Source organism: Girardinichthys multiradiatus, chromosome 5, assembly GCF_021462225.1.
Source record: "Girardinichthys multiradiatus isolate DD_20200921_A chromosome 5, DD_fGirMul_XY1, whole genome shotgun sequence".
In the NCBI taxonomy this organism is placed as follows: domain Eukaryota; kingdom Metazoa; phylum Chordata; class Actinopteri; order Cyprinodontiformes; family Goodeidae; genus Girardinichthys; species Girardinichthys multiradiatus.
In genome coordinates this window covers 14,280,652-14,298,912 of record NC_061798.1, presented here as the reverse complement: position 1 = coordinate 14,298,912, position 18,261 = coordinate 14,280,652, and the positions used below count along the sequence as shown (strand labels likewise).

The window sequence follows — 18,261 nt, the reverse complement described above, 5'->3', positions numbered from 1 at the left end:
CCCAGATGTAGGTTAAAGATGACACATGCTTCTTTAATCCGCACAACCCCCATAAATAAAAGACAACAGGAGACCCTGACTACTGTTATTTGCCTTTCTGGTGGACATAGCAATTCATGCTCTGAAACCACTAGTCGTTTTTAAACTGGAGCGCTACATAATCACTGGTGTGCGTAAAAAAAGAAAATATTCGAGTTCATTTCACACCTCACAGCCCTGAATGAGTGCGCCTGCCTGAAGAGGCGGGACTGTGACCCGCTTATAGACGTAAAGCCAGCAGAACTGTCTCCGTCGTTTTAGACCGTAGAAGCCACCATCATGTCTGACTGCAGGAGGCAGTGGAACCGAGAAGATGAGCTGCCGGTCTACCTGGCGGGTCCGATCAGCACCGGGCCGAACCAACGGAAATCCTATGGGATGTTCAGCTCCGTGGAGGGGGCGTTTGACAGCAAGACCATTGACTTCGATAACTACGCGGTGGGCAGGAAGGGGAGCCGCACCCCGAGAAGCGGGAGCCAGGAGAGGGTCTTGGACACCGGTGACCCTGTGGGGAAGACGCCCAGGGAGGCCCGAGAAGGGTCGCGGAGCAGTCCAAGTGGGGAACCAGATGATGCTCGGAGCGGTGTTGAAGTAAGATTTACATCGGAGAAGGAAAGCCACAATGGAAAGGTATGGCGATAATTTTTGTTGCTTTTAATTAAATATAAATGTCCAACGCTAAATAGGCCTACAGCAGTTACTGCCTCTTATAGCGACCGGAGACCCGCTTGCTGTCTAACCAATTTAGAGCCGCTATTTTCTTAAATTTTTTTTTTCTTCGAAAAACACCGATCTTTATCGGTTAATGTGAGGCCATGGTTCAGTCAGCATAAATAATAGGCTATTTTCTGCATTGCAGTTTATTTCAGTCTACGCCTGCGTGAATACAAGAACCCCCCCCCCCCAAGATGCTAAAAGATGCAAAAAGATGCAAGCTGCCGTTCGAAGCGCAACGTATGTGGTGCTGAAGTGGACAGCGACACACCACCTTGAAATATATATGCCGTCATGTACTAAGGAAAACATTCATATCTTGAAAGTTATGCTGACAGAGTCCCAATTTAAAGTTATTTTATCCGGACCTGCTTGTCTCTGAACTCTGAAATGTGTTTATGAAGTGTTTTCTTTATTACAAAACACAAATGAAGAAAATATACAGTGTCGTCATTATTTTTTGCCCCAACATCGTCAACATGTTCGCTACAAATCAACACTCCCACTTCGGTGACCTAATTTTAAATTATTTTTTAAAATAAATTACATCGCTGAAAATGGCAGCGATGAAATCTAGTTTACGTAGCATGCCATATAACATGGTTACGTTTTTTCATAATTTTTTAGACAATAACAGTTATTAATGCAATGTAAGACTGGATTTAGTGGCTCAAACATACAGCTTTTCTTTTGTTGTGCTGAAACACACTTTCTAAGTGGGAACAGTCTGGAAATTTGCAGGAGATTTTCTGGATTTATTGTCTCAAAGTGAAAGGAAGTACACACTGCCTGGTTATTAGTAGCAATGTGAAAGGTCAGGGTTACAATAAACCACACATTAGGATTTGCCCTGTTTGTAAATAAATGAGTGAGCAGTAGCCTTTTTTCCTTACCATGTCTCTTTAACTGCTAGTTAACAGCCTAAGCATATTTGGTTTTAATTCTTGAATCTGATTTCAGAAATTATTGAATTTTTGAAGTATGGTGTAGTATTGTAAATTAATTCAGTTCAGTTATTTATTACTAAATGGGCTCTGGAGATAGTTCAGGTAAAGTTTCACATGTTATCAATTTTCACATCTTTGGGCTTTTCTATCTCCCACTTCACTGCAGTAGTTAGGATTAAGTACTTAAAACTGTCAGGGCTGCATGGTGGCGCAGTTGGTAGCACTTTGCCTTACAACAAGAAGGTTCCCTGTTGGAGTCACAAGTTAGGGTCTCTCCGCATGGAGATAGCATGTTCTACCCATTTTCTCCCGATACTCTGGCTTCCTCTTACAGCCCAAAAAGGTTAGGTTAATTGGTTAGTCTAAATTGCCCTGGTGCAGGGTGGTCTGTCCTGTGTGTTTCTGTGTAAGCTTGTGATGGACTGGCAACCTGTCTAGGGTGTATGCCCAAATGCCTTCTGGAGACAGGCACCTGCCCCCCTGAAAGAACCCCACTAAATTAAAAGAGGGAGACTTAAAAACTGTGTCGGTAACTGCTGATTGTTTTTCCATTTTAATTTATTATCTTCTGAATTCAAATAAACTTCCCCTGTCGTGGAAATTAAACTTAAACACTTTATTTGAATTGCTATGTATTTAATAAATCGTTGATTAAAGTGATTGTCATGCTAAACAAATTCTGTCAATTAACTCGCCATTGGCTTACAAGGTAACTGTACAATGCAGAATGCAAAGAGATGAAGCATCGCTAAATGAAACGTGGCATCACAGGCGTTGTGGTGGATGGTGGAAAGAACTACAAGTGAACCCCCCAAATGAAACGCAGCTCAGGGCCTCATTCAGCCTTAGCCCGGTTCTGTTGTCAGGTGAGGTGCTGTGAACCCGTGCAGCGTGACGCGTGCAGCTCCGTTCCACGCACGCGCAAAGCCACACTCGATCTGTCACTCACGTGCGCCACGCAAGCCGACGCAGCCGCACGGCGGCGGCTTCATCGCTGTCCGACTCTGCCTCAATCGCAACTACAAAGCCTGAACCAAGTCAGAGTCAGGGAAAGACAAAGGCGGCACTGATCCAGCGCATCTCAGAGCTGCTAGACTCAGCCCGATCCACATCTGAGTTGGACCGCCTGACGGGGGCAGAGGGAGACGGAGGGAGCATGTCTGAGAGCAGCTATCAAGGGAATAACTGTATCCCCCATCAGACGGTAAAGGACCTGCAAATCCCTGCTGCAAGGCAGAAAGGGGATTAAATTCTTAGTGAATGGCAAAGTACATCAGGCCCTTTTGTGTATGTTGGCTCATTGCAAATCCAAGATAGCTGACAGTCTTTTTTCCCCTGCCTAATAAAGTACACTTCGTATTCTCTTTCTTGGTTGGATAGTGTTGTATAATCCTGTCGCCTGTCACTGTGGGATTAAAACATTTGACGTGACGGTTGGATCGGGAGCCGAAACGTTTGAATAAAGCAAAGCAGTACTGGTGTGAGACATTGTCCTTTAACTGTGACAGTCGCACATTTGAGCAAGATGTTGGATGGTATTACAGATGCAGATAAAATGCATATATTGGTCCTGTTATAAAGCATTTATAAAGATAAAGGTGCTGATATTCAAGGAGGCTGTGATCATGTGTAACCAAGGGCAGTCACTGGTTACCATGGAGACCCAGCATCTTACCATACGCTGTTGCCAGGCACCTCCATAGTGGTACAGGGTGTGGACACTAGCTTAACAGAAGAAAAAAAATGTGGTGTTGCATATTCTGAATATGATTTTAAACATTCATATTAGTCCTTTCTCAAATACCTGAGGTACTGGTTGCACCACAACTAAAACTGTTCAATTATGTCATATGTCTTATGAAACTTGTCTTTTTTTTTTAAGGAAATATCATAAATACATGATCATACATGAACAATATACCAATTGTGATACAAAAACCAAATAAAAAAGGTTATATTTTAAAAACAAAACATTTGTTTTGTTTGAAGCATCCAAAATAAAATTTTACAACTATTATGTCATGCTTTAAATGGTTGAAACTGAAAATTGCATCCATGCACAGCCCTTTTTTAGGGCTTGATATCTGTTTAGTCATTCACTGCTCTGTATCAATTCTCTTACATAGCTGTGTATTACATAACTGATTGTGCAATACAGTATATTTAAATCTCAACACTCGTTTGACCCTCTCATCTCTCCCTCCCCCATTTCTTTCTGATCTGCTCCTCCTGCAGGATGAAAAGTTGCTGATAAAAGGGGGGAGGGTCGTTAATGACGACCTGTCTTTCTACGCAGATGTCTACATTGAGGATGGGCTCATTAAGTACGTATGAAGGGACATAAGTGTCAGTTATCACTACTAATGCTTTGGGCTGCCTTTTAGAGTGCCTTGCAAGAGTATTCATGCCTCTTTAATTTTTCCACATTTTGTCACATTACAACCACAAACTTCGACTTCATCTTCCCATCTACTCGGACTAGTTTACCTGTACCTGCTGAAAAAGGGCATTTACCACAGCATGATGCTGCTGCCAACTTTGGTCTCATCTGACAAGAAGACCTTCCTTCACATGTTTACTGGATATAACCAAACTGCAAACATTACTTTCTTCTTGTTAGTCTTCCATAAAGGAGAGATTTGTGATGTGCACTTATAGTTGTCATGTCAATAGATTATCCCACCCCATCTTTGTAAATCCTGCAGAGTTACCATGGGCCTCTTGGTACTTCTCTGATTGGAGAAAGTTGGACGATCATGTTTGGGCAGTTCCGCTATACCCTTTAGTTCTTTCTTGATGGATTGAACAGTACTCCGGGACTCACCCATTAACTCTGCCATGGCTCCACGTCCATTGATCTCCACATCATGAGGCTGCAACTACCATATGTCACTGTGTCAATGGTGTGTTCAGGGAGATGTGCAATATTAGTGGTCCACCACACATAGCATTTAACATCTAGGCAAAAAAAGTATTTATTTTTGCCGTATCTCAGCCAAGAACCCTCAAAAATGTGAAGACAATCAAGAAGCATGAGTTCCTGCAAGGCAGTGTATGTTCATGAAAGCCCATTACTTCATGATCTGCCTTCCTATGTCTGCTTTCTCTCTCATCTTTTTATTTTCTACATGTACCCTTTGCAGGCAGGTGGGGGAGAACCTGGCTGTTCCAGGGGGCGTCAAGGTGATAGACGCCAAAGGCCGCATGATAATACCAGGAGGAATAGACGTCAACACGTGCCTGATGAAGCCTCACCTCGGCATGCAGCCTGTCGATGATTTTTTCCAGGGCACTAAGGCAGCACTTGCTGGAGGCACCACCATGATCAGTGAGCATGGACATATTCAGCTCAGAATATCACAACCAAGTTAATTCCCATCATAACCATTACCATTTCCCACCCTTTCAGTCGATCATGTGACCCCTCAGCCTGGCGACAGTCTGCTGGAGGCGTTTGAACGCTGGCAGGAGGCAGCAGATAAAAAGGCGTGCTGTGACTACTCTCTGCACGTTGACATTCCCCAGTGGAATGAGAGCGTTAAGGATGAGCTGGAACTGCTGGTGCAGGACAAAGGTGCAACAGTTTTCAGATGGTTCTGTGAATTGTTCAAGATTTATTGATGTAATTTTTCACACAATCATGTTTGAACAAATTTCTCATGAACATCAGAGACAGATTTAGACATTATTCAGCCCAGTGGTCAATCCTTTTACAGTCAAGATGTAATCCTTCTTATTCTGCAAAGACAGACATTTTTCTTTGGGTAAAGCTGCTAAGTATATTAACCAGCTCATCCAGTGTAGCGTCTTGTGTGTCCTGTTTCTTTTTAGTGAAATTATGCTGTATATTTCTTGACTCAGATGTTAGTCACAAAAGATGTTTCACAAATCTGAAAAGGATGGACTAGTGTGATAACTCTGATTAAAAATACCACTTGATTGCAAAAGAAATCACAGTGTTTACACAAAAATGTCAAACAAAAATTTATAACATGAAATAACCACTGAGACAACTGCCAAAATAATGTAACATGTTGATTATTACAGTAATATTAGTATTATCTATTATACTTATTTATATTGCTATTTTGATTCTGATACATAAGCTTATGCAAAATAAAGAATAAATACTCAAAAGTTAGCATTAGTAGTGCAGAACATTATACTTTTTTTAACCATCTCTGTCTTTATAGAACAGCACAAGTATACATAAAGCTGATACAAGCAGGTTAATTATTAACTAAATAACCTGTAGTCAGCTGCTTGACAGCTTGCAGAATTTAGTTTTACAGAGTTTTACAGTGTTACCTTTATAGGATTGATGGGTGGCGCTTTTTAAATTCCTGCAGAATAACTGTCTGTGTTTTTCTTGACTTAAGATTTTTCCAAATGGTCCAAACTGTCTTTCTTGTTAGTGAGAAAACGATAGTAGTAACTTCTTTCAGTCAGCTGACTGGCAGCATGCAGCAACAAATGGGGCTAATACAGCTACAACTATTTTTAGAATTTAATTCTAAAAATGCTACTCATATACTGTATGATACAGATTTTGTTTACATGCAGGCTGAATTTAATTTCTGTAATTGTTTTAGGATTATGGCTAAATTTGATAAATGGATAAGACTAAATAGAAAAATGGCCTACTGTTCATGTACTGCACAGTATATGTTGTAAATGCAAAAGTAGGTGATCAGCATGTGGCTTTGCTTAAATGTAAGGGAAGCTTTAATAGCAATATGCAATATTCAAATATTCTGACAAACTTTGACTTTTCGTCAGTTGTGAGCCATAATCGTCAAATTTAACAGGAAGAAAAACCTCAAAATATATTTTTGTAACATAGCTATATATACTATATATGATTTTACTTTTCAAAGTGAATTACTGATATAAATTAGCTTTTTATTCTGATTTATTGATCTACCTGTATGCTCCAACTGGTTGAAGAAAACTCCAGTTATTGTGACTGTATCTCTGGCATCTCATCTAAAAGGCTTTAAACCATAGGAACTATATAATAGATAATATTAGAAGAAATGATTTTTTTATACCTGTAAGTACTGTGACACCAGTAAACAACCCATGCCTAGACCTGACACTTTTGATTTAAAAATATCTTCCTGTCATTCTCACCTGCTCACTATGAAACCATGACCTCTGTTGTCAGGCATCAACTCCTTCCAGTTATACATGGCTTACAAAGATGTATACCAGATGACAGACACTCAGGTAGGGTTAAATATTAGTGGTTTACTGTAACCCAAACTAATTCCTCACAGCACACTAACATATACTGTATTTTTACTGTGTAAGTCTCTGAGTCTATAACGTTTCTCACATTAATAACCTCTTTGTATTATTATCCTCCAATATCTGCAGTTGTATGAGGCTTTCTCCTTCCTGAAGCAGCTTGGCGCCATGGTGTTGGTTCATGCTGAGAATGGAGACCTGATAGCGCAGGTAACTGCCACAGTTTCCAGGCTCCAGCCACAGCTGAGAAACATGCATGTTATGTAAGTCACCATCTTCCAAAAGGATAGTTAGAGGATTTTTGCTGCTGCTATAACTCCAGAGGATGGCATGTTTGACTGGTATTAGTACTGACTTTTAATGTACTAATGATCATGATCTAATGGTGATTAAGATGGTAATGGTGACGATGTGGATGTCGCAAGTGGCAGAGAAGACAGTGGATAACGTTGTAATTTAAATACGTTTTTAAAATAATGTAATATATAATAATACAATAGCATTTATGAATATTATTTGCATATTTAACAACATCACCCTATAGAGATACTATAACAAATTATAAGAATTTATGTGGAGTAAAAACCAAACAATTAATTTGAAGACACTGTTGTCAGGAGCAAAAATTTTTTCTCCAACTTTAACTCCATTCTTATGTAATAAAATCAAAACCATCACTGGCACTTAAAAATAACTTGATTTTCACTGTATAATGCTGACAGTGACTGAAGAGTATCTAAATAATTCAGTATTTTGTGCTTCAGGAACAAAGAAAAATCCTCGGAATGGGAATTACTGGCCCTGAAGGGCATCCACTGAGTCGCCCTGAAGAGGTAATTTTCCTCTTGTATTACACCCTTTCTGTTCAGTGGTTCATCTCTTTCTGACAAAAACTAAAGTCTTTTCTTTTTTCATACAGGTGGAAGCTGAAGCAGTGTACCGTGCCATCACTCTTGGAAACCGTGTGAACTGTCCCATCTACATCACCAAAGTGATGAGCAAGAGTGCAGCCGACACCATCACTCAGGCCCGGAGGAAAGGTAGACCTTTCTCTTAATCAATTTTCAAGTTCCTACAGTGCCTTTTTGAATAATAAACTTCACATTTTCTCACATTACAGCCAACTTACCGTAATTGTATTTCTTCAGAATTTGATGTGATAGAGTAACACACAATTGTACAGTTCTTTGTGTTATTTTGTTTTACTTAATGTAGACTTAATGGGAATAGTTGAAATGATGTAAACATTTTTTAGGGCACTGTAATCATAAAGCAAACCTTTCTTTGCTTCCTAACATTTCTGCTTCTAACATTTCTTGAAGGTTCTGTCGTTTTTGGGGAGCCGATCACAGCGAGCCTAGCAACTGACGGGTCTCATTATTGGAGCAAGAATTGGGCCAAGGCGGCTGCTTATGTGACCTCCCCGCCATTGAGCCCTGACCCCACGACTCCAGACCATCTCCACACACTGCTAGCCTGGTAAGCAGTTCTGTGCCTTTTAATGAACGAAGCTGTTCATTAAAAGCTGTTCATTGTTTGTCTGATTCCAATGTTTCAGGAAAGATGTTCCAACTCTGTAAACTAGTAAAACATTTTATAGGGCTGTTTTATATTGCTTTTTGCCTGTAACCTTTGCATGATGACAACTGAACGTCATCTACGTGACAGGAATTTCCAGTTATTGTCGCATATTCTTACATATACTATTGACAGCAAAATGAACGTCAGAGAAAAAACTAAACAGATGGAGGAAAGGTGAAAATATATGCGTGAGAAGGGAAAGGGCAGGGAAGACCAAGGTGAGTAAGACTTAGTTATGAAAGTCATTTAATTTAGAAATAGGTTAAACTGAAGTAAACCACTGAATATGACAATAGTTAAGATATAAAGTTAAAATCCTACCATACGGAGGGGAAAAGTGCATGAGACCAAATCCACTTTTGCTGTCACCCTAGACACACACAGACCCACCAGCAACTTCCAGCTGCACACTTTTGTCTGTCCTCGATACCATAAATAGCACAGAGCCTTGAAGCTCTCATCAATTGTTGCCTTGGATACAAAGTGCCTCCCTCCTCCTCCTCTGTCTCCCCTTCTTCTTTCTTCCTCACTGCTGCTGTGCCCTTCATGTGTGTCTCCAACTTCTAGAGGTGGTACCATGCTGTCACTCTGGTGTTAAATGAGTATATTCTTAGCTTCTTCCTTAGAAATGAAAGTACGTTTTGTCATTCCTCAGTGAGACTCGTTATTGTAGTAATGATCACTCTCTTGGCATAGGGGTGATGATCATGACTCTCATCAGAGATATGCTTTAAACTAAGCCATTTCTCAGTTGGGTTTACTATCTTGTACAAAAGAAGAGGTTAAGTCAGTGTTTATATTCTGGTGCTTCTGATATAATATATACGTATGCATTAACTAAAACTCTGTGTTTTCACTGCTGCTGTGTTGCACCATTCAGACTTGTTCAGTTGGCTGATTTTATGTTCCAAATCTCTTCCTGACATGGACTTTAAATCACAGGCTCAATGAGGACACCTGGTGGCCAATTAACAAAACAACTGCTTCAGTCTGTAATGAATCAGCATTCCCTTGAATATACAAACTTACAAAAGTATTTATACTGCTCAAAGTTTCTTACATGTTGTCCTATCACAACCACAGACTTCAATGTTATCTTATTGAAATGTAATATCACACATTGGCACAAAGTAGTGCATAATTGTGAAATGGAAAGAAATGATACAAGGTTTTCTAAACCTTTAAAGATGCAAATCTCAAAGCGGGTCATTTTTTATATTCAGCCTCTTTACTCTGATACCCCTAAACAAAAGCAACTGCCTGTCCACCTGGGGGGAATTTAATCTCAGTATAAATCTGTAAGGGCCCCAGAGATCATTAAAGAACAAACAGCATCATGAAAACCAAACAACCCAGCAGACAGGTCAGAGTAAAGTTGTGGATAAATTTGAAGCAGGTTTAAGCAGCAAGTTATAAGCATATATTCCACACTTTAAAACACTCTCCGAGCCCTGTTCAGTTCATCATCAAAATGAAGAATAAACATACAAACAACTTAAAACTTTGTCATATACACAAATAACAGGCTCTGGTGACTCTGAAGGAGCTGCAGAGTCTTAACAGACCACTATTAGTGCACTTCACAAATCTGGCCTTTATGGAAGAGGCCCAAGAACAAAGCAGTTGTAAAAAGAAAACCATAAGAAGTCCTGTTTGCAGCTTGCTAGAAGCCATGTAGGGAAGAAGGTGCTGTGGTCAGATGAGACCGGAATTGTACTCTTTGGCCTACATACACAACTCTTATGTGTGGGGGAAATCTATCACTGCACCCTGAACATCCTATCCATGGCAGCATTATGCTGTAGGGATATTGTTCTTCAATAGGGACAGGGCAGCTTTCAGAGTTAATAGATGAATGGATAGAGCTAAATAAAGACCAATCCTAAAAAAAATATCTTGTTGGAGGCTGGAAAAGATTGCTGACTGGGGCACAGATTTATCTTCCAGCAGGGCAACAATAAACATACAGCCAGAGCTACAATGGTAAGGTTTAGTTTAAAGCATATTCATGTGTTAGAATAACCCTGTCAAGACACTATCCATCCAATCTACCTGAGATTGAGCACTTTTTTCAAAATTAAATAGGCAAAACTATCACTCTGGAGCTATGCAAACCAGATTGAGAAAAACAACAAAAACTGGCAGCTGTAATTGCAGAAAATGGTAGCCCTACACATTGTTTAACTAGAATAGAATAGAATAGAATAGAATAGAATATACTTTATTGATCCCAAAGGGAAATTGCTTATTCGTTAACAAGCTACTCCATCCAAGGTGTTAAATATTAAAAATACAAATATAATCGTAAGTGATAGAAATTTATAATTAAGTAATTTAAATATGACTGAAAATAAATGAAATAAGCATGTACATGGAAATATGTTACTCTGTAAATAAATCTAGAAATGAGTCCAGAGAAAATTTGATTTAAGTCACTCAGAGTTGGGCATTGTAAAGTCTGAGAGCTACAGGCAGAAAGGATTTCCTGTGGCTCTCTGTGGTGCATTTTGGTGTGATGAGTCTCTGGCTGAAGGTGCTCCTGTAGCCGGCCAGCATGTCATGAAGTTGATGAGACTTGTCGAAGATGACCTTCACCTTGGACAGGATCCTTCTCTCTGACACCACTGTCAGAGAGTCCAGCTCCACTCCAACGACTTTGCTGGCCTTGCGGTACAGTCTTATGGTGTCCTCCACCCTCAGCCTACTGCCCCAGCATACCACAGCATACAGGATAGCACTGGCAACCACAGACTCATAGAACATTCTGAGCAAGGTCCGGCAGATGTTGAAGGACCTCAACCGCCTCAGAAAATAGAGGTGAATTTGGCCCTGCCTGTAAAGAGCATTGGTGTTCTTGACCCAGTTCAGTTTCTAATCACTGTGGAGTCCCAGATATTTATATTCCTCCACAATGTCCACACTGACCCCCTGGATGGAAACAGGGGTCACTGGCATCCCTCCTCAGATCCATGACCAGTTCCTTAGTCTTTGTCACATTGAGCTACAGGTGGTTCAGCCCACAACATGTGACAAATTTGCCTACAGCAGCCCTGTACTCAACCTGATTGTCGTCTCTGATACAACCAACCACAGCTGAGAACTTCTGTAGATGACAGGACTCAGGGGAGTTGTAAACTTTTGTTTATAAGCATGTATCATTTACCCTCCACATAACTATGTAGTAGTTTGTCTACAGCAAAATACCAATAAAAGACATTAAAAATTGTGACTGTACTGTGACAAAATGTGCAAATGTTTAATATTTTTGCAAGGTATAGCACATTTCTGATTTTACCAAGTGATCTCATTTTATGCAATCGTTCTGGAGTGAAGATTTTATCCTTTGTTAGAATATTGACTCAGTGTCCCTTTAATTCCCTATTATAGTGGGGACCTACAGGTGGTGGGCAGCGCTCACTGCACATACAGCACTTCACAGAAGGCAATCGGCAAAGATGACTTCACCCTGATCCCAGAGGGGACCAACGGAGTCGAGGAGAGAATGGGTTTTGTCTGGGACAAGGCTGTGGTGAGCAATGACGGTCTATGTGTTTGTATTTTCTTTGTACCTGTAAGGTTTTTATTTTGTGTGTAACCATCGTTAAATTCCCTTCTTTTCCTACTAAGGCCATGGGAAAGATGGATGAGAACCAGTTTGTTGCAGTCACGTCAACCAATGCTGCTAAAGCCTTCAATCTGTACCCACGTAAGGGACGCATAGCTGCAGGCTCTGATGCTGATATCGTCATCTGGGACCCTGACAGTGTTAAAACCATCACTGCCAAAATGCAGCAATCTGTAAGAATAAAACTGAACACTACACACAGGGTTGGAAACGAATGGAAGTCAATGACAGTCAATGCAAGGTTCTGTGTTCTTGCACGTGTTGCTGAGTGAGAACCATTTTTCGTATTTTTATCGCAAAGTGAGGACATTTTGACAAAGTGAGGACATTTTCCTGGTCCTCACTTTTTCAAATTCCGTTCTTGGGACAGAGGTTAGGTTTAGGACTAGGGTATGAATTGAGTTATTATTAGGGTCAGGGTTAGGTATTAACTGGTTAAGGTTAGGGTTAGTGTTAGGGTCATGGTTAAGCACTAAAAAATTCATGGAAAATGAATGGAAGTCAATGGAAGTAACCGAAAAGTCCTCATAAAGATAGTAAAACACGGATGTGTGTGTGTGTCTGTGTGTGTGTTCCTAATCGAACAAAGTCAGATCCAGTAGTTTTGAGTAGAGTGTAGATTTTTTCAGGTCTTAAAAACATTCTTATTCCCAGCACCGCTAATACTTTCGAACAGTTTTGAAACAATTAAGAAAAAAAAATCTAAATAATCAAAGTAACTAGTGCTATTTCTACCTTTTTATTGTTTACAAAAGAGCAATAGAAACTTTTAAACTTGATGGATAGTAAGTTTACAGGGTAAGTGATTGTAATAGATTCAGGAATGGATGCTCATTTTGTTTCTAGTTAGATTGAGAAGCAATATATATTTAATCAATAACTATATAAAAGCTTGATCCAAACAATACACTGCAAATGTAAAGCAAGGATGTTATGTGAAAAATGCACTTTGGACAAGCTGCCTAAAAATATTTCATTATGCACCTTTAAATGTGCAAATCTGATTTGAACAAAGCAATACAATGCATTTTTAATGTATTCAGACTGTATGCTGGATCTCACAAAGACTCCCTATCCTGATGCCAGCCTGAGGTTATAATCCCCCTTCACCCCTCAGCATTCCCTTTATTAGCCAAATTCTTCTTCATACTCCCTCCCACCTCATTGTTTTAATTGCTGCAGTATTCTGCTTCTGTGGCAACTGACAAAATGCTTGCTCTAAAGCAAAATGGGAGACCTCACATTATCGCTCCTTTATATTGTCTTTTTTTTTGTTTCTCCAACACAGGCTGCGGAATACAACATCTTTGAGGGCGAGGAGTGCCGTGGTGGGCCGGCGCTGGTGTTGAGTCAAGGTCGGATAGTTTATGAAGGCGGCAAACTGCAGGCTCAGCAGGGCACTGGCCGGTTTCTACCACGCAAGCCCTTCCCTGATTATGCCTACCAGCGGGTCAAGTGTAGAAATCAGGTAGAGTCTAGATTTCTGAAAATATTTCAGCAGCAACATTAAAAATGTTGTGTTTAAAAAGGGTCAATTGGAAATTGTTTGATATTTAACAAAATATCAAACAAGAAAGCCTAGTTTTAATCTAATATATTTCAAAAATATTTACTGATGTCTTTTGTTAATAATGAAGACGCAACAATACACTGACACGGCTAACATCATCAAAGATCTGCTGAAATACAACAACTTCATTGTCAAAACTGGCTAAAAAGTACGGAAAAACTCATGACTGAAATATTATTTGTATTTCTTTGTACTGGATTTGGTTAGACTAGGTTAAAGCTTTCAGGCTGTTGAGCCAAATCATTATGGTTTTTAATGGTTGAAAAAAGGGTTGATTTTGCAGTGTTATAACCCTTAAACCTCCCCACATTTCTCTGGTTAGAACTTGAATGCATTTAATCAAGATTGTATGCCATAAACCAACAAAAATGAGACATGCATTTTATTGAGCCCCGAGGCAGTGGTTTGTAGAAGCATCTTTTGCTGCAATTACAGCTGCAAGCCTTTTAAGATATGACTCTACCAGCTTTGCGCATCTACTGACGGACATTCTTGCCCCTTCTTCTTTGCAAAGTAACTCAAGCTTAATTTAGTTGGATGGAGAGCATCTGTGAACATCAATTTTCATGTCTTACCACAGATTTTCAATTAGATTTAGGTCTGGAATTAGCCTGGGCCATCCTAACACAAACTTTAAACTTAACCAATCCGTTGTTGCTCTCATTTTTGCAGCTTGCCGCATGCAGTCCTTGGTTTTCTCCCAGGATCTCTCTCTGCTTTGCATTAGCTGTGTGTGTTCAGGGCAATATAAAGTGTTAGATAAAATAGATCAAATGTGAGGATTTATTCGCTTACTGTAGACTGAAAATGTCTTTGCCTTACCAATATTACATAAAATAAAACAATAACGTGGGTAGTACAATTCGAAATCGTACTTTCTTTGATTGTCTTACAACAACTATACCAGAATATTTGGTATATCATAAAAAAATGCCCTAAGGGAAATACAAAGAAGCATATATAACTGCAGTGTTTTGATGAATTGTCGAATATAGAGTAGGTGTTTTTGAACAATAGTTTTCTTTTTTAATCTTTCTGCAACAGGTGAAGAACAAGCAGGGTGTCACTCGAGGGCTATATGATGGCCCTGTGTATGATGTTGCTCCTACACCCAAATACATCACCCCTGCTCCGTCAGCCAAGACCTCACCCACCTCTCATCAACCACCCCCGATACGCAACCTTCACCAGTCCAACTTCAGCCTTTCAGGTTCAGTAAATGGCACTTTTTATATCTGACATTTTTAAAGGTACAGTTCATTTTTCTTTTGAATTGAGGTTCTTTGAAGTTATAATCAATAATACTGGTTCCTTCACCTGCAGTACAATGATATCATCTACCAGTGGATTTGCAAGTAAAGAAAAATCCTAATAAATGATTAGATGGTTTCTAAACAACTTAGTGACTTGGGGAAGCACAGAAATATGCCATCCTCAATGCTGTTGCACTAATGACAGTGCAACATAAAACTGAAGTTTATTGCACCAATGGCGGACTTGTGGATAGATGAGACACAGTTGATGAGGCAGACTGACACAGCCAACAGCCATAGTCAGTAGCACAGAGGGTGTTCAGTTTAATAAATGGGCAAAATTGTAGATGTTTAATATCCATTGATATCAGTGTATCCCATATGTTTTTTATTTTAGTTTTAGGAAAAAATAATTTAAACATTTTGTTTCAGCAAGAATAAACATTTTGTCACTGTCAGACAAACACCTCAAACCCTGAAAAATGGAACCTTTTCAATTTGTTCTAAAGGGAAATTCATACAGTTTGGTCAAAGTCATGTGCTGTTTTTGATACCTTTCAATAGATATTTATCAATGAAATCACATACAGGAGTGAAAGGTAATTAATAGAGTTGGTATTTACACACAAAAAACAAAATTGCATAAAAATGGAGATATAATTTTGTGATCGACAGCGGTAAGTTGCAGTTTGAGCTTTTTTAGAGTGCTAAAATCCAACCTTTGAGGCTTTGTTTGTTTGCTCTTTTCGACAAACTCACTGTGATGTCGAGTCAACTACAGGTAAATGAACTATTACTGAAAACTGCACAGAAGTTCACTTCAAGAAACCCGACTGACCTTCTGAGGTTCTGTTTGTAACTAATATTTCTTGAATTTGTCTGCTGCTCCTTAGGTGCTCAGATTGATGACAACATCCCCCGTAGGTCTGGCCACCGCATCGTAGCGCCTCCTGGTGGTCGCTCCAACATCACCAGCCTCGGCTAAAGGCTTTGCTTTGGAGTTTCACCTTTTGAGTGTGCCTGGGTGTAAAAGTATGACTGCCACATAATAATACCTTTGTGTGCACTACATAATGAGCGTTTTTAAAGCTTTGCACTTAAATTAAGGGCATTCATGCTACTTGTAAAACAAAGTGTTATTTACAATCAGAACCATGTTAAACTCATTCAGAACAAACTTAACCCCAGTGTAGTCATGATGTTGTTTATGTTCTTCCTTTTGAGCACGACTTTCTCTTTATTCTTCCTCACTGTACACTTCTAAATAACGAGTCTGCTCAGACATGGTGCTACTTTTCCACCACCTGGTGGACTGCAGAAGAAAGAAGTAACTTTTTTTTGTCTTTTTATCCTTAGTTTAAACACCTTTACATTATTATTTTCAATTTAAGTGAAATAGATCCATTTACATAGGCTATTGCATGGACAAATCTTTAAATATTGCACTACTTGTTGTTAATTGTGGCAACACATTCCACATAAAACTGCACTAGAAGCACATTTGTATCCAATAGCACAAACATATTTTAACTGGCAAATGTAGATGCTTTAATAATGTAATTCACTGTGGACATATTCAGCTGCTTCCAGCGCCAAAACTGCAATAAATAGAAATTCCACCAAACACTTTATGCAAATGTGTTCATGTTTTACTAAAAAATGTGAAAGCTGTTGCGTTAAGCTTTAGACTGATGTACCAACATGACATCTTCTACAGAAAAGACGTTGTGATGTTTGTGAGTTTTCTGCCAATCACTTGCCAGAAATGGATCATTGTTGTAATAAAACCCTGAGCTCAGAGCTTCAGAAACCTTCCCTGCTCTTTTAATCAATCTTTTTAAACTGTTAATATTTATATTTGATTAATTCTAGGTGTTTTCTTCATTTTGCTACATTTAGAGTTTCTGAACTGCTCCATTTTTCTTGTTGTGTTGCGATGTGATCGTTGGAACCACCTATTAATAATAAAGACTCAACTGTTGTCAAAACTGTCATGGGCATTCTATACGTTCACGGAAATAAAAAAAACTACTTTTGGAATCAAATATGGCAACCCAGAACAAAAAGTTTAATGACCAATGATTTTATTGATCAAAGAATATAGACTTTGCTGGTTTATAACTGGATTAAACAACTTCATAGACTCCTGCATGTCCATGTTGGCATGAGTATTACAACTGTAAGAAAACATGGTTTTACATCATGGCTGACTAATGGTGCTATAGCTGGTACATGATTTAAAGCTTACACTTTGGTGCCAAGGTAAATAACTATTTCGTAGTTTGTTTTTTTTAGCAGTCTGGACTGCATTTGATCCAAAGTTTTTCAAAACACAGTGGGATTTTAAAAGCTTTCAATCTGTTTTTAAAAACTGAAACCAGAGCATTTTCAATGCTCTATTTTGCACTTGGGCTTCTTGTGATTGATACAGACATGAAAGGCCACTATATAGAGTAGTCTAGTTCTGAATTCAAATTTTGATGAGATTATTACAAAATCGTCCAGGATTATGGAAAAACTGACTTTCTGGATTTTACCTTCTCCTATGTAACAGAGCATATGATAACATTTGGGTGTCTTCCACTGGAACAAGGTGCGTAGAATGCGAAAGATAAGCAGCTTCTGAAAAAAGAGAAACTGAAAAGCAAGACAGTTAGTTTTTTGTTAGTCAGCTTTAAAATGCACGCATGCAATCAAGCCTCTTTGTGTCACTTAATAGTGAGACTGAAACTGTTCCACATCTCTGGTCCCATAATGTTCATCAGTGCCACTGCACTTTTCATAGTTGACAGTTTCAAAGATGATCATGGTGACGCTGGACATGAACCTATTTCTATGCAAAAAGGAACAAAGTATGGAAATTAATTGTCAGAATTAGACACACTGATAAATTCAGAAAGGTATGAAATGAAGACACAAGTGAGTCAAAGTTATCTTTGGCTGGTCAGGGAGAGACAGTCCGTTGCTAAACAGTGACTTCCTTCTCTCAAAAGACTGCTCTCTGTACACAGCCTTTTATTGAAAAAAAAAAAAAACACTTATGTTACAATATCGTGGGGGTGACCACACACAATTTCACAAATACAAGTTCTACTGATTAAATCTGGTTCTATCCAGATACTGATCCAGCACATACATCCACGTCTGGCAGTTGCTTATCACACAAGGAAACGAAGATCGGCTGGGCTGCAAACAATCCTCTCCCAGAGCATTTTTGCACGCACACAAGTTCCTGTTCAGCAACTTTCCCACTCCTACAACAACTATTTCTCTGCATAGCAA

The 18,261-nt window shown here is 39.2% G+C and overlaps 1 protein-coding gene across 2 annotated transcripts; it reads left to right on the top strand.

Annotated features, from left to right (window-relative positions):
* Positions 1–112: 112 nt before the first annotated feature.
* crmp1 (collapsin response mediator protein 1) lies at positions 113–16,967 on the top strand. 2 transcript variants are annotated; one of them, XM_047366820.1, is made up of 14 exons: positions 113–669; positions 3,936–4,024; positions 4,844–5,028; positions 5,110–5,274; positions 6,868–6,929; positions 7,080–7,160; positions 7,715–7,783; positions 7,870–7,990; positions 8,273–8,429; positions 11,919–12,060; positions 12,159–12,329; positions 13,445–13,624; positions 14,771–14,936; positions 15,873–16,967. In XM_047366820.1, exons 1-14 carry the CDS (start codon positions 319–321, stop codon positions 15,962–15,964), a joined length of 2,031 nt encoding a protein of 676 aa, XP_047222776.1. In that variant the 5' UTR covers positions 113–318; the 3' UTR covers positions 15,965–16,967. The 2 variants fall into 2 exon arrangements, with proteins under 2 accessions (XP_047222776.1, XP_047222777.1); XM_047366821.1 differs by lacking the exon at positions 113–669 and adding an exon at positions 2,651–2,904.
* Positions 16,968–18,261: the final 1,294 nt, after the last annotated feature.

Bases quoted from the DNA above. Each gene is read 5' to 3' on its own strand.
- crmp1 (XM_047366820.1), top strand. From the start codon at position 319: ATGTCTGACTGCAGGAGGCAGTGGAACCGAGAAGATGAGCTGCCGGTC. The intron at 6,930-7,079 runs GTAGGGTTAAAT...CAATATCTGCAG, and splicing joins ACCAGATGACAGACACTCAG to TTGTATGAGGCTTTCTCCTT. The intron at 7,991-8,272 runs GTAGACCTTTCT...CATTTCTTGAAG, and splicing joins CACTCAGGCCCGGAGGAAAG to GTTCTGTCGTTTTTGGGGAG.